This window comes from Sinohyriopsis cumingii, chromosome 16 (genome assembly GCF_028554795.1).
Source record: "Sinohyriopsis cumingii isolate HCF-2022 chromosome 16, ASM2855479v2, whole genome shotgun sequence".
NCBI lineage: Eukaryota > Metazoa > Mollusca > Bivalvia > Unionida > Unionidae > Sinohyriopsis > Sinohyriopsis cumingii.
In genome coordinates this window covers 9,487,522-9,502,836 of record NC_142976.1, presented here as the reverse complement: position 1 = coordinate 9,502,836, position 15,315 = coordinate 9,487,522, and the positions used below count along the sequence as shown (strand labels likewise).

General features: G+C 33.7%; 1 protein-coding gene across 1 annotated transcript in view; it reads right to left on the bottom strand.

Annotated features, from left to right (window-relative positions):
• Positions 1 to 15,315, bottom strand: part of LOC149779920 (uncharacterized) — a 39,949-nt gene that overhangs the window by 8,993 nt on the left and 15,641 nt on the right. The window contains exons 4-6 of the mRNA XM_089936617.1: positions 8,650 to 8,838; positions 1,108 to 1,374; positions 536 to 801 (exon numbers count right to left, since the gene is read on the bottom strand). Of these exons, the coding sequence (XP_089792743.1) occupies positions 536 to 801; positions 1,108 to 1,374; positions 8,650 to 8,838 (722 nt within the window). The remainder of the gene's footprint in view (positions 1 to 535; positions 802 to 1,107; positions 1,375 to 8,649; positions 8,839 to 15,315) is intronic.

Here is a 15,315-nt window from a genome sequence, read left to right as displayed (position 1 = left end):
GTGTAGTATATATTTTCCAAGTGTCGACATCAAATGTCTCAGTGTACAGTTTATTCTTTTATAAATTTCGCGTGGGCTTTTGCTAACGCTAGAAACAACAACAACAAAAAAAAAAATTTCGTATTAAATCGCACTGTGATACAGAAGTCTCAACGTGGTTACTACTTGAACATACGGGTCCTTATTATGTTTGCGATAGGCGAAAACATTTGCTTTATTCAGACATTATGCATATTGGGGAGGGAGGAGAGTTTAACCGTATTAGTTGTATGCTATATGTAGTTAAGCGTGAACAACCTTAAACTATTGAATTTTATAATATTATTATTTAACACATATTTCTCAACAACAACAAAAAAACAACAACAACAACAACAACAACAACAACAACAAATGATATTTAAGTGTGGTATCATGTTATCATATTCTAATTTAAAGTGAAGGTAAGCAATTATCACCACATCTGATGTAATAATTCAAGTAACGATGTGAATGATGAAGTTATGGATAGTTCAAGAACATCGATATTGTATACCAGTTCTACTGCAGTTTTCAGCTGCATCACTCTTTCAGTTTCAGTCTGGTTGACGCGAAGATGGCAAGGACACGAACATGTCGAATTATTTGCTGGGATTGCTTCAGTCGTCTCCACTGGTGGAGTTGACGGTACTATGCCTTGAGTATTTCTGCTATTTGCAGTAGATGTCACCGTATTTCCCGTTTTCTGAGCTGCCTTTTGTATGTCGGTATAGTTATTATCACCTGTCTGGATGGCAGCGCTCTCATTCAAAGTACATTTAGCTGGCAATAAATGCAATATTATAATGTAATAATTCTTTAAAATTACTTTGTTTTAATTATATGCTTCTAGCGTATCTTGCTTAATTTTCTCTAACAGTGATATTCAAAGGATATGAAATGATAATCAACAGTTTATTCCTTGGAAGTATGGCAGGAAGAAAGTTTATATTTTCATTATATATGGAGATTATTTATAAAAGAATTAGTTTTCAAATGTACAGAACATGTATGTAGGCACCAGATAAATTAAATTTAAAATTGAACTATTACTTTAAATTCTTTGAGAGAAAAAAAAATGTTCCTTACAAGCGTTAAACTTCCAATATCCTGTATGATTCCATGTAGATATGGCCAGATATTGTATCGTCATATTTCCCGAACCATTTAGTTGCATGAATTGGTTAGACCCAACATCAGAACCATTTCCTACTCGGATGACATTATCTTTCCAATCTATCCAAAAGTAATTCATTTCAGAACAGTTTAACGGTTCAACGGTGTGGTTGACAGTAACGTTATGGGAATTTTGTTGATTAGCTATCCTTATTGAAGACATTGTATTAGACCATCCACCTGTGCAATAAAGTAGAGAGAAAATAAAAATGCTGACGTTTTCATTACAGGCTTATATTTATACTTGCTGAAAGATATCACAACACTAATCAAATTCCTTACATATTTCCTTAATTTGTTTTCACAATTTTAATGAAATGCTGTGTATTACGCTATAAGTGCAGATGCATCAGGAAGATCTTACTTATATTAAGCACTAACTTGGACGCAATAAGTACAAATATCAGCATATGCTAATATATTATTGTCTGGAAATAAGCGCATCTATAATCTATATAAAATAAATGGAATATTTCGTTCAATTTTCCTTTCCAAAAACCGCCAAATTACACCTACTGGCTTTGTCGTACGTAAAACACAGACGCTGAGCTCAGTAAACATTCTATTTTTTGTTTAGACTTTATGGTGCTTTATTTGTAACGCAAGTGACATACTTCACGGCTTAGTAAATCTCTAGGACAAATCATAACAGCTTATTTACTCAATTAGTGCAATATACCTAAATTCTCTCTCTCTCTCTCTCTCTCTCTCTTTAAAGATAATGCCCACTTCATTACTGATATGGACTGGATAAAACCTAGATGTCCTGAAGAGCAACATTCAAGAGAATAGTAGTATTCAGTTGTAGATACAAAACATGAAAAAACGTATTATACAACGTTTGTAATACAATGTTTCAGAAAAGATTCAGATTTGCATATTACTTTCGTTGATGATAATTTTGAAATAAGCAGCATCAGCCATGACAGCAAAATTGTTAAAACAGTAGAATATAAAGAGAGAATGATTTGCGTATGTCAAGTTCTTAAATGCATACATCAGTGTGACTAAATTTACCCAATAGGATGAAGATCTTGTAACACTCTCAAGTTCATTCTCATTATTCACCATAAACATAGAGATAAATTACAGAAAACGCAGTTCGATTTATAAAAAAAATGGATTTACAATAGCTGTTATTGACTCAAGTAGAGGAAATTCTAAATTCGAAATAATCCGAAATCATTCATATCTTAAAAGATTTGAAGTAACTTTGTGAATTATACAAAACAATCGTATTTATTTCAGACCGCCTCCATACTGCCTTTTGGTATCAATTAAAAGTTATTTATTTATCGTAAAATATTTGTTAGATGCTTTTATTTCGCTTTCAATGATTTTCCAAAAACTGTATTTAACCTGAAAATCCAGTTGCTTACATGAAGATTACTCAACTGTGGAAACATGTAAAACGGGCCTACGAAACAAAACATTACACATAATTCAACGAACGGTTAACCATGCAATCTAACAGCACATTTCATAAACAAGCAAATAAAGACTTCCCTATAGCAAAGTTTATGTTCATCCAGTACATGACCAGTCGGAGGTGGATATTATAATGATATGAAACATCAATCGATAGATCTAAATATATTTTGAACGTGTTGGATACTTTCTCAAAATAAACTTGGACTGAAAAAAGTGGGGAAAATGGTAATGTGACATAGATGATGCTTTTTGAGACATCTAGAAAGAGAGAAAACTCTCCAAAAGCAGCCGCACGAAGGAAAAGAGTTGTAGAACAAAATGTTACGGATTTGCTTGAAACAGAGATCGCTTAATACCTTATAACTTACTCATGCAGAAAAGAAAATATCGATGAAAGATTAAATGGAATCTTAAAGACTAAAATGTAAAAGTCTTTTACAGAAAATAATACCAGAAACATGTGGCTGACTCTTTACCAAATTTAAGTGATGGCTACAATAACACTCATCATAAATCAACGTTCATGAATCCAGCTGGAGCATACAAGTAAGACAATATATCAAAATTATGAACAAAAGATGTCATGATATCTGAATATGTGATAATAATAAAATAAAAAGGAAAAGGAAAATATAACAAAAAGATCATCAGCAATTAATAAAATGGTACAAGTAGAACGTGTGATAATGCAACTAAAATGTATGCTACGCCCTAGCAGTGAACAAATTAGAAAATATGCAAACTAAAATAATGAAGCTAATCCAAACTACATATTAAGAGAACCAAACAAAGCCAAGATAGAATACAACGACTACAATCTACTCTATGAGATTTTTGAACAAAATCAAACGCAAAGAAAATTGCATATATGTTATGTAATCACGAGGACAATTTAACTTCTCTCAAACTTCATACAAAGAAGGTATAGAAACTGCACCACCAACTTCACATTTGATATGCATAAACCTTTTATCAAGAGTAATTGTACCACATCCATTAAATGATACATTACAAAAAAAATACAACAACCTTAACCAAAATTAGTTGACCAGGAGAGAACGCCTAGACGACAAGGATGAAGTAAAATGCATTACATCTTTCACTTTGTATAGATATACAGATTTAGAAGATATAATTTCATCAGAATTTTAATTTGACATCGACTAATTGGCACTAAACTACACAAGTAAATGGTACAGTCACGCAGAATGACATGCCACGTATACTTGAGGCCTGCGGGGCTCAGCAATCAATTGTAAAATCTTAAAAATGCAACAGCTCAAAACCTTCAGAGGAAATAGGAAAGAACTCAATGAAAATGAAAAAAGAAGAACCGTAAAGAGTGTGCATAATCAGAACAGGGCTGTTAGTAGTTAGGTATCAAGGCTAGGCTTGTTAGACCTATCTTAATTGTGAAGCTACACCTAATACATTAGTTGGTATTTGTGATCCAAATTATGCTCAATCGCATTTTGTTCACAACAGGTTACTCACAGTACGTTTTGTTGCGCAATATGTCATTCAAATAAAAAAGCAGGCTAGACAACTTGCATATTGAATCTGAATCATCTTTTTACCTTATATTTGATTTTAAAAAATCTAATCAGCTGTTTAAAAATAAGTTTTGCATACTCGTTAGACGTTAAAGATAACCAGAAGCTAATCTTAATAAGGCTAAATAATTATTTAATTTTATATTGCACATAACAATGCTGTATTTAAAATCAGAAACATAAATATTGACAATACCTAAACTGACAAATGTTGTATTTGGCTTCATTTGTAGTGGTCACAATTTACCATAATCCAAAAATGCATCCACGTCCAAATATCAACAAATAACAATGTGGATGCCATAAAATGTATATTTATTTTCTGTCTGATGTTCTGGCAAGCATTCAAAAGAATAATATAAAATTACTAGTGTTCGAAACGAATAAAACCCTTCTTCCCGACGTAAGAAAATAAAGGGACCCATAACGTGATGATATATATTGATTTACAGAATGTCGAAATATAAAGCCTGCACTTAATCTGATAGAGACTGAATACAAACATATTTTTATTACTAGCTTTGTCTATACAATTTTTCTGTACTTCATCACTTACAATAGACAAGGGTTACCCGGATATTGCACAGTTCATTGTGATAAATTGCAACGATAAATTTAGATAAGTGGTTAAAGGATTTGGTTGATGTCTATCGGAGTAGTAATATTTTGTTCCTGATTGATAAACGTGGAAATTCTTGACCATGTGAAAACGAAAGCAACTGCTGACCTTACCGAACGCAATGGTAGTTGTAGACATATTGAAATATCTGTATGGGTTATTGGTGGAAAAACACAACAGTGGAATGAGATAGTTTAGAGACAATGTTGGTCTATTTGGTTGTGTATTACAGCAATACCAAACATGCTATATTTCCTTAAAATAATCTCATTCTGGGTGATTTGCAAAGAGTGACTTTACATAATCTAAAACAAACAAAATGTACCAACGCTTAACGAAAAACGAAAAGAAAAGTTTGTCACCATACATGAACAATACTACTTTGTTTATTTTGATTCTATAAATTGTCTGATCCGAGTTAATTCATCTGTTTCTAATATCCTTGGCGATTGAATAAACATTGTTCATTACCAATCTCACATTCTTCTGCGTATGCATTTTATTGGTTTTTGAAAGCACATCTGAAGATTTTTTTTCTTTTTCCGTTATTGTTTGCATATGCTTCGTCGTCTTGACATTTCTCAAATACTTAGACTGCATATTTGCAAAACTTTCGCTATGTCTGTATATTTATCCTCATTAATTATTATGATTTTAACTGTTATCTGGGGCCCCGAGTGGCCGAGTGGTCTAAAGCGCTCTCCGTCACGGATCACTGCCATCTCACCTCTGTCTGCGTAGGTTCGAGTCTCGGGCTCGGCCAATGTGGATATGTGAGAAAGCTTGCCGGTAGCTTCTCGTGGGTCGGTGGTTCTTTCCGGGGTTTTCCCGGGTTCTTCCTCCACCATTAATACTGGCCGCCATGTATAGCCTATCTTGTGCTGAAAAATGGCGTTAAACCCTATAACAACAACAATAACAACAACAACTGTTACCTATTTTTCGTCTTTAAAAATTATCCGACTATGAAATCCTTACTGAATGTCATGTAAATGTTTTGTTGAACAGCGTACTCACATAACTGTACATATCATGAATCAATAATGATCTCTATTTTGAAAGTATAAATCACAATTCCACTTGCATTCAGCATGATCATCATGCGGAAATGTAATTAATACTTAATTAGCATGTCATTCTACATCAGGTACTCTAACAGGTCTCATGTAGTATGGTTCATTTATTTTATGACCATTAAGAAATATACCACACTGAGATAAATATTTTTCCTCCAACGAGATTGAAAACACTGATCTTTCTCTCTGTAATCATATGCTTTACACATATGCCACTGAGCCGTGCTGATTAATCGATGTACCCTCTTCACCATTTATTAATTTGTAAATTTCTAGAACACATTTTGCTGTTCCAGTACTTTATAAATTTTGTTTTTTAATGTACTTGTGTCTTTTTAATATACGATTATACACCAAAATAAACATGACTGGTCGTTTAGTCTTTTAATAGTGTACAAACAGAGCTCTGTTGTTGGTCTGGTTGGTCTGCATTGAGTAATTAAATTAACATTTTTTAAGACATCATGGGGCGAACCCCTATTATGGTTTTAGGTGACATTATCTATTCACAATTCACTTGGTTTGCTTAAACGCCATTTGTCAGCTCCAGATAGATTATACATATCAGCTAGTATAACTGGTGGAGAAATAACCCAGGAAAAACCTTGGTGAGAACCATCGAAACACGGGAATCTACTGAAAGCTTTCTCACATACCCGCATCTTCGGTTAATTTGAGAAGTCCCAAGAGGTGTGAAACAATATTTTTAATGGAAAATGCTAAATTCGTTTTGGACGGGTTATAAATTTTACTGCTAGGCATCACTAGGCTAATTGTAGTACGTTATATAATCCCTTTTCAGTACAATTTTGGATCAACTCCATTCAGTTAGTTCTAATGTTGCATGTTATACTTGTATTAATCTTCAACTTTAACAAAACACTTAACAAAGGAACATTATTAGTTATGTGGCATCTTCTGGAAATAGTTGCATTGGTATTAAATAACAAAACTGTTTTGAACAAGTGCTTTTCTGGAACCTGTTTGCTTTCCAGAACTGACCAAATCACACCTTTTTCTTACGTTGTCATCCTACACTAAAGAAAAGAGTCTGAAATGGAGATTTTACGTTTATACTTTAATGTGGCATTTTATTAAGAGCAAATTAAATATTTTAATGGTCCTATTAGCAAAGGAGATGCAGTAGGATGCATTTACAGCTGAATGGCTTGATTAATGTACGAATACATTGACAATATATAAATCTGGATAATAATATTACTTTTTCTATATACATGTAGCAACAATGAATGAAGTAATACTGTAAAACAAATTGCATTTGTTACAGTGTGGTTTGCTGTAGAGGACGATTTATCTTACACCATAATATCTAATTGGAGTCCTACAGAATGTCATAGGTGTCATATTTAAGGTTCAAAACTAAGGACTCACTTGCTATAATTTCTTCTTTATAGAATAAATTTTTAACAATAAATTGGTATTTCGTTTGTTGAGAGAAATCGTATTCAATTTTAATATATATTTCAATCTTTACAATTTTTAAATGGAAAAAAGATTAACATTTCTCGCCACACTCTCCATCCAAGTTATTGCTTTACAAAATTAAGATGTCCCCAAATTGTTAAAAATGTTAGTTCTTGTATATCCGGATAAAGTATATCACCAATGTGCACTCCAAGTCAAATATGGAAAATTTTGACATCCGTCAGACATTGTGGCATATCACCAATGTGCACTCTAAGTCAAATCTGGAAAATTTTGACATCCGTGGGCGACTGTGGCATATACAAAACTCCACATACAATAATTCCATAAACATTGGCATACTCAATTTAAAATCAAAATTAGTGTCATGAACTCATTTGAACGTTGATTCCAAATTGATATAAGATAGTTAGACCGTTAAGAATGGTGCATTATAAAACTCGAGTATTTCAGAGCCACATGTTTAGTATATTCCTCACAAAACAACAATCCACAATGTATGCCTTATCATAGTTCTATACGTCATATTCAACGTACAAATTAACTCCCGTTTATGTAGAAATGGTTTGGAAATATCAGACCATTACACCAGTTATGATTCCAGAGCATGACACTCTTATCATGGTTAATTTAAACTGAAAGACCCAAACCACCCACATGTACTCTCTTTGCCCTGTAGCATGAACCTAAGTGTACAGAAATCACATTAGAGAAGTATCTATGCAGTCATGCTGTTTCATGCATCAATATGAAATTTCAAGCATATGCAAACATATACAGGTATATTACAATTTTTGGTGCAAAACAGATGTATTTGTAAAACAGAAATATTGTCTAAATCTAAAGAAAAATATTGCATTATTATTATATGCTCGGAACAAATCGAGTTGTTTATTTACACGCACAAAAGCATCACTATGAATGTACCAAGGATGCTTAATAATAAAAGCTAATGCGTTTATGTTGGAGGCATACAACATTTTCATGGTTAGGAAATCATCTTCAAAATAGAAGAGGAAAGTGCTAATGATTTCCTGAGAACAACAATAGGACATTATAAGAACAGACTGACTTAGTTATTGTAGCGATACCGTTTGTCCCTTTCCTGATTGGGCCCGATTATTTTAGTGATACTTGTTATCCCTTTCCACTATGATTGTTATCTAACATTAAGTGTGAAATATCCCAAACTTTGTTAATCAGTAATCATACAATATTGAAAATAACTGCTGCTTCTATCAATGTAATGTACATACATAATTCTCAAAAGTGCCAGCTTAAATTACAAATGGGTTTGACCTGAGAATGTTGTTTTTTGTCTACAGCTTACCTATGACAATCTCGTACAGTCCGTTATTTTCGTCTGTACATGACGTCATGAGCAGCAAGTGAACGTCGCTACAGGCCTTGACTTCAAACTGGAGACTGGTCTGTCCATCTTGTATATGGACTCCCTTGTCATGCAGAACAGTGTAACAATAATCAGACGTGTTAAAGCAGACGCAACCGGCTTCACCCGCTGTCATGTGCAGAATATGTGTACAGGTCAGTTTCGTGCAAATTATAATTACATTCCAAAAAATTTCTTAATTTAAAACTGATATATAAATAGACAGTAACAAAGAATTCCATAAGTCTATTTTTAACAATACACGTATTACATTTAATTATGATTTTTCATTGAAAGATTGAGTATTTCGATCTAACTAAAGTATGTTTTGTATCTATATCCATTGACGATGCACATAGGTTTACTTCCGATGAAGAATTTACATCATTATGATGTAAATCAACAGTAAGATGGAAGACAGGGTTTGACCGCCAAAACATAACCATTTTTCAAACTCGACAAGCAATCACAAAATTATTCAACTTCTGAGACCAAGTTCTGCCCAATCTTGGACTCATAAACAAGATAATAATTTGATGAATTCTGAAGTTCTTCAACGTTCTAAGAAATTGAAACCATCACCAAAAACATTAACAGTTTAGCACACACTTAGGGCATAACTTTGACTTTTAGAATACTTGTGTTTTGAAGATGATTATGTTTTTGCTATGAACCCATGTACTCAATATTATTCAAAACATCCAAACTAACAAAGACAGCAACAACATGGAATATCACTAAAACATTACGCAAAAACACACATAAAACTTAATTTGATAACGGTTGTTTAAGCTATATATTACCCAAGCCTAACATGAACTAAGTAATGCTACGACATTTGTGAATTTATCTTAATCTGTAATTTTTCAACACACACACACACACAAATATAAAAACCACTTCTTATGCTAAAGAATAGACTCTGTGCATAGAAAGATAATTTACTTCCTATACTTAGCTATTAACTACTTTTATAAAATTAGAAAGTTTTAATGTTAATGTTTTGCTGGTGTGTATTAGTGCTTTTCATTTTTTTCACTGAATTTACCTACAGATTGTCCATGTTGCTGACAAAGAAGATAACCATATTCTTTGATGAATAAAGCTTTAATACAGTTTACTAGAAATCTAGTCTGTACCAAATATTTTTTCAAAACCGTACGTATACTGTGAGACACCCTTGTTCTCCATGATAGATAGATGGATTGCTGCCTTAGAACCAGGAAAATTAGATAGATCCATATAAAATGATCTTGAAAAGCTTTCGATCTTTTTGATCATGATATTCGTATCAACAAAAAAGAATCATGTATCGATGTGACAATTTAACGATTGACTGGCTTATATCAAATCTAACAATGAGAAAATTGTGTCAAAATAAATGGCAGTTTTTCTAAAGAATAACCAGTAACATGTGGCGTACCGAAGGGATCAAGCATAGACCCACTCCTCTTTCTCATTTTCATAAATCATCTGCTACTGAAAATAGGTTACGGACTTATATGCAGATGATACCATACTATCTGATTTAAAACAGCCAAAATCAGAACTTTTGAGGTCTCCCGTCAGATTGCATTACTTTGAATATATTACATGGTGTATGGAAAATGGCATGAACATTTACACAGATAAGACTAAAATATTAATGACCACTAGGAAACAAAAGAGACCAGAATAGAAAAATAACAATTTAAAACTTAAGTTACTTAAGAAACTGTAAGAATTTGTATTCTAATATCCAATTTATTTTTTGGTACTTATTTATTATTTCTTTTCCGATGATTTATTGTTATATCATGGAATATTATATGGAAGGAAATATAGATGATGATGACGAATCATGTCTGTAGTTATTTAGGGTAAAAAAGGTCGTATCAATAAACTAAACTTAGGATAATATACTACAAATGCTATATACAACCATACCTAGATTAATATAATATTATCTAGAGAAATACTTCTGACAAGAATATTTACAAATTATTCCGCTTGCAAAAAAAGAGCTTTAAGACTCATCTTAGATAATGCTGATACATCTCAAATGCAATGGATTTTATTAAAATGTTAACAGTAAGTGAACAAATATTTTTGAGAAAAGCTAGGCTTATGCACAAAGTTTCAAACAATATGGACCCATTATATCTGAATGAACTATTTGATGCTAGAAAACAAGGCAACAATCCCAATTTAAGATCAATTTCAGCTAACCACCTTTTCATCCAAAACCCAAATAAAGAACTCTTTAAGAAAAGTTTTCAATTTTCAGGATCACTAATTTGGGACAAAATCCCAAAGGAATTTAGAGAAAGTAAAAATATAAATGTGTTTAATGATAATCTAATTTAATGGATGAAAAGTGGAACCTGTCCGATTTGACAAATGCATTCTAAGTATAAGTTCACTAACCTGTCCTATTTGACAAATGCATTCTAAGTATAAATTCACTAACCTGTCCGATTTGACAAATGTTTTCTAAGTATAAATTCACTAACCTGTCAGATTTGACAAATGCATTCTAAGTATAAATTCACTAACCTGTCCGATTTGACAAATGCATTCTAAGTATAAATTCACTAACCTGTCCGATTTGACAAATGCATTCTAAGTATAAATTCACTAACCTGTCCGATTTGACAAATGCATTCTAAGTATAAATTCACTAACCTATCCGATTTGACAAATGCATTCTAAGTATAACTTCACTAACCTGTCCGATTTGACAAATGCATTCTAAGTATAAATTCACTAACCTCTCCGCTTTGAGAAATGCATTCTAAGTATAAATTCACTAACCTGTCCGATTTGACAAATACGTTCTAAGTATAAATTAACCTTCCAGTTTGTTGTCTCACTAATTTAGTAATGCATATACACAATGTACCTAGTTGCAGTAAGTTCATTTAAATTTTCTGTTTATTATGTCCATATATAAATATAGCTTATTATTAATGTTATTTGTGTGTGTGTGTGTGTGTGTGTGTGTGTTTGTCTCTCTCTCTCTCTCTGTAACTATGAACATGTACATGAATGAGAATATGCAAATAATAGTACAGCACCAGGAGAATTAGTTCCATGCAACTAATTGTAATTGTCACCTTCTTTAAATAAAATCGTTATTATTATTATTATTAGTAGTAGTAGTAGTAGTAGTAGTATTCGCTTTGATTTCGATGATAATAATTTATTTAATAATGCACTTGAGGTCCCTCCACAAAAAATATTATAGCAGAATTATTCGATTATTGTAACAATGAAATTGAATAGACTTGGAGATAAGGAGCGATCGCAATCTAGAACGATTAAACAAAAATTAAAAAATATTTGTCTCACGGCTTAGAAATCAAACTTGGCTGGACACTAAACAGAACATTCTCTCTGTCCCCAAATACAATTTGAGAAACAGCGAACCTTCCCAAACTAAGCCTCCTTAGTACAGGATACGAATTACATCCTGTAGCCACCAGTTAGGATACACTTACGTTACCTAATATGAAACTTAGTTCCATACGAACTCTTCAGTCGCACACTGGAATTTTCAGAATTATTTGACAAGATGTGGCAAAGCCTTGATAGACCAAAGCTAGCTAAAGCGTACTTAATCCGAACTTCAACAGAAATTTGGTTAGACTCTTAAAACAAGAACAAAAAACATAATAAAACAACTTTTAATAATGGAATAAATCATCCATCAAATCATCAATTTATCAGAACGTTTTAACACGATGCATTAATTCACAATGATTGGAAACATGATAGAGCGATTAATTTGCAAGACATTTCAAGTATGTAAATGAGGACATTATCATCCATCCAATTTGGAACACGTCGTTCTCGGCGAGGTCTCGTATAAAACGGCTCCTCAGTTTCGTTTGCCATCGTATCACCACATGATTCAGTCAAGTCTGCATTTCCGACGTCCTGTGCAACCTCATGCGCCTCGGCATCATCTGAGATATGTTAAAGAAGTATTATATGGGGATACCCTAGGGTCACGTTGACATCTATGTCAAATTGGGGGGGGGGGGTTTGCACCTAGGGTCAAAATGGATTGGATTGGGACTGTATAGGGTCAAAATGGATTGGGACTGTCCAGGGTCAAATGAAAATGTATAGAACCTATATAGGGTCAAGGGTTATATATGGATAAACACAATAGAAACAGAGACAGACATAGACATACACATAAAAACATACAAAAATCAATACAACAGAAAGAAAAATAAAATTTAGGGCAAGAGAATATAAATCTTTTTGAGGCAATGGAGTGGTCCTGAAAAGAACCTTTGGAATTTCTGTTAACACCATTGAGTTAACATACAAAACATCGCACGGGTCTTTTTCTCTTCCTCAAACTTCGTCTGACATCCGGACCGTAGATTAAGATTCGCTTCAGACAGCCTTGCCTCTCCACATAGATCCTTCGTTTCCCAATTGCCGTATATATAATCTTCGTGATGGCCCATGATGATTTGACATACATGGGGCAGTTAGGATTGAGCAGCAGCGACGATAATAGGGAGACGACTCTACGTTAGTCCATATCTTGTAACGAGAACAGGTAAAGAGAATGAGGTGAGCAGCGGTATTTATAGTTGATGAGCGGATCAAACGTATTGACCTCTATCACCAATCCAACCACGCCTCACAAAATTCAGTCACATGGCAAAGTTTGTCTTCCAATCAGAAGAGAGCTACCTTTGACGTCGCATATCCTATATAGGTGCGCTAGCTTCTTTGCGCAGTGAATCGATGAAACAAAAAACAAACACTTTAACCGTCCTTTTCAAGAAGCCAATGGAAATGAAAATGCACAGACACCAAAGAATCACAAATAACAGACCCGGAAATACCATTCAAGAGAACATACTCTTTTTATCACCAGTGGTAATACCAAGGGGCTCAACCTTAGCACTAGGAGTATTGCTGATGCACTGATAAAAGTACATGGACGGGAATTCCAATTAATACGGCCAAAAACACACTACATCATAGTATGGTGTAGCACGCTTCAACAAGTCGACAAAAACATGGAAATTGACTGAATTGACCTCATAAAGGTGTCAGTGACCAAGCACACCTCTCTTATCACCAGGGCAAATAATAACAGCCAGAACGAAAATGACAATCTTAACAGAACCGAAACAAGTCGAGCGACATCCTCGAAGAAAACTGCAACGACTTACACCTAGAAAATGGTTTTAAGTTAAGTAGAAGAAACAATCAAATGAGTAATGCTGAAATCACGGAAGAACTGATACAACAAGGAACCAACATAAATACGTCATTCAGACTGAAGAACAACCATGGACAAGAAACGTCAGCAGTACTTGTTGAATTCCTATCAACCCCACCTCTGCTTGTTAGATTAGGTACTAATGGACACTACTACAAACTGAATGATTACATTAACAAACCCAGATTTTGTAGCAGCTGTAAGTCATGGGTCACCACACCAGAACATGCTCTTACAAAACAAGGTGCAACACTTGTAACGGCCACATATCAAGGAATACGATGCGCAAACTGCCGAGAACTGCACCGCCCCAAATCAGATGAGTGTATATACACCACCAGAGGAAATGAAATTATCCATCTCATGGAGACGGACCACTTATTGTACCAAAAGGCGAAATCCGCAGTGAGGTAACTCAAGCAAGGAAAGACACCTCAAACCACTGCATCGCCACCCATGAGACCTAGCAAAGAACCCCATTTACCTATCATACAAATAGATTTTACTGATAAATAATACGACAATAATCATAGCAATGCAACCAAGAAACAGGGAAATGATAGGGAAACAAGCAATGCTAATAGAAAACAGGATTGCATAGATACCCTTAATCAAGAATCCATAACAAGAGTTAGCGATGCCAATAAATGCCAGGAACCTATACCCACATTATCCAAAATAACTGTGCACCAAGTAGCACTATATTTAATGAGGACAGTAAACAAGATCAACGCAGTGATAATATCAGAATAATAGACTATTTCCCATTAAGCATTCCGTTTAAATCATCGGCGAATGTATATTAGGTATCAAAAACATTATTCAGAATAGCTTAACTCCAACCCAACCTAGTTTTAGACTTTTATCTGAACTATTAGAAAAATATCTCAATAAAATTAACTAAATTTAACTAAATTTCTCGATATACCTTACATATCATTATCCAAATATTTAGGTAACTATAAGGCTTGAAAGGTAATAAGGACATTTTAGCCGAAGCGGAGGTTCTCCTGTTAGGATCTGTAAATCTTCTTTGGATCTTATTAGTGATCTGTATAGAGGCCCTACTCATATGTACAGGAGCGCACAGAAATACCTCCAAAGAAGAATTACAGATCCTAGCAGGAGAACCTCTACTTAAGCTCAAAAGGGATGAAATATTATCAAGATACGCGACAAGAATATCGGTCCATGAAGATAATCATACAACTAAATTATGTTTAGGAAGATGTAATGTCCCCTTCAGCCGTAAGTTAATCCCGGATCCACCAGGAGGAAAGAAGATTCATGACTTAATCAAAAACCTTGAAATCTCAAACATACAGGCTGAACAAATCAAATACCCTAATACCATACCATGGACATATAACATA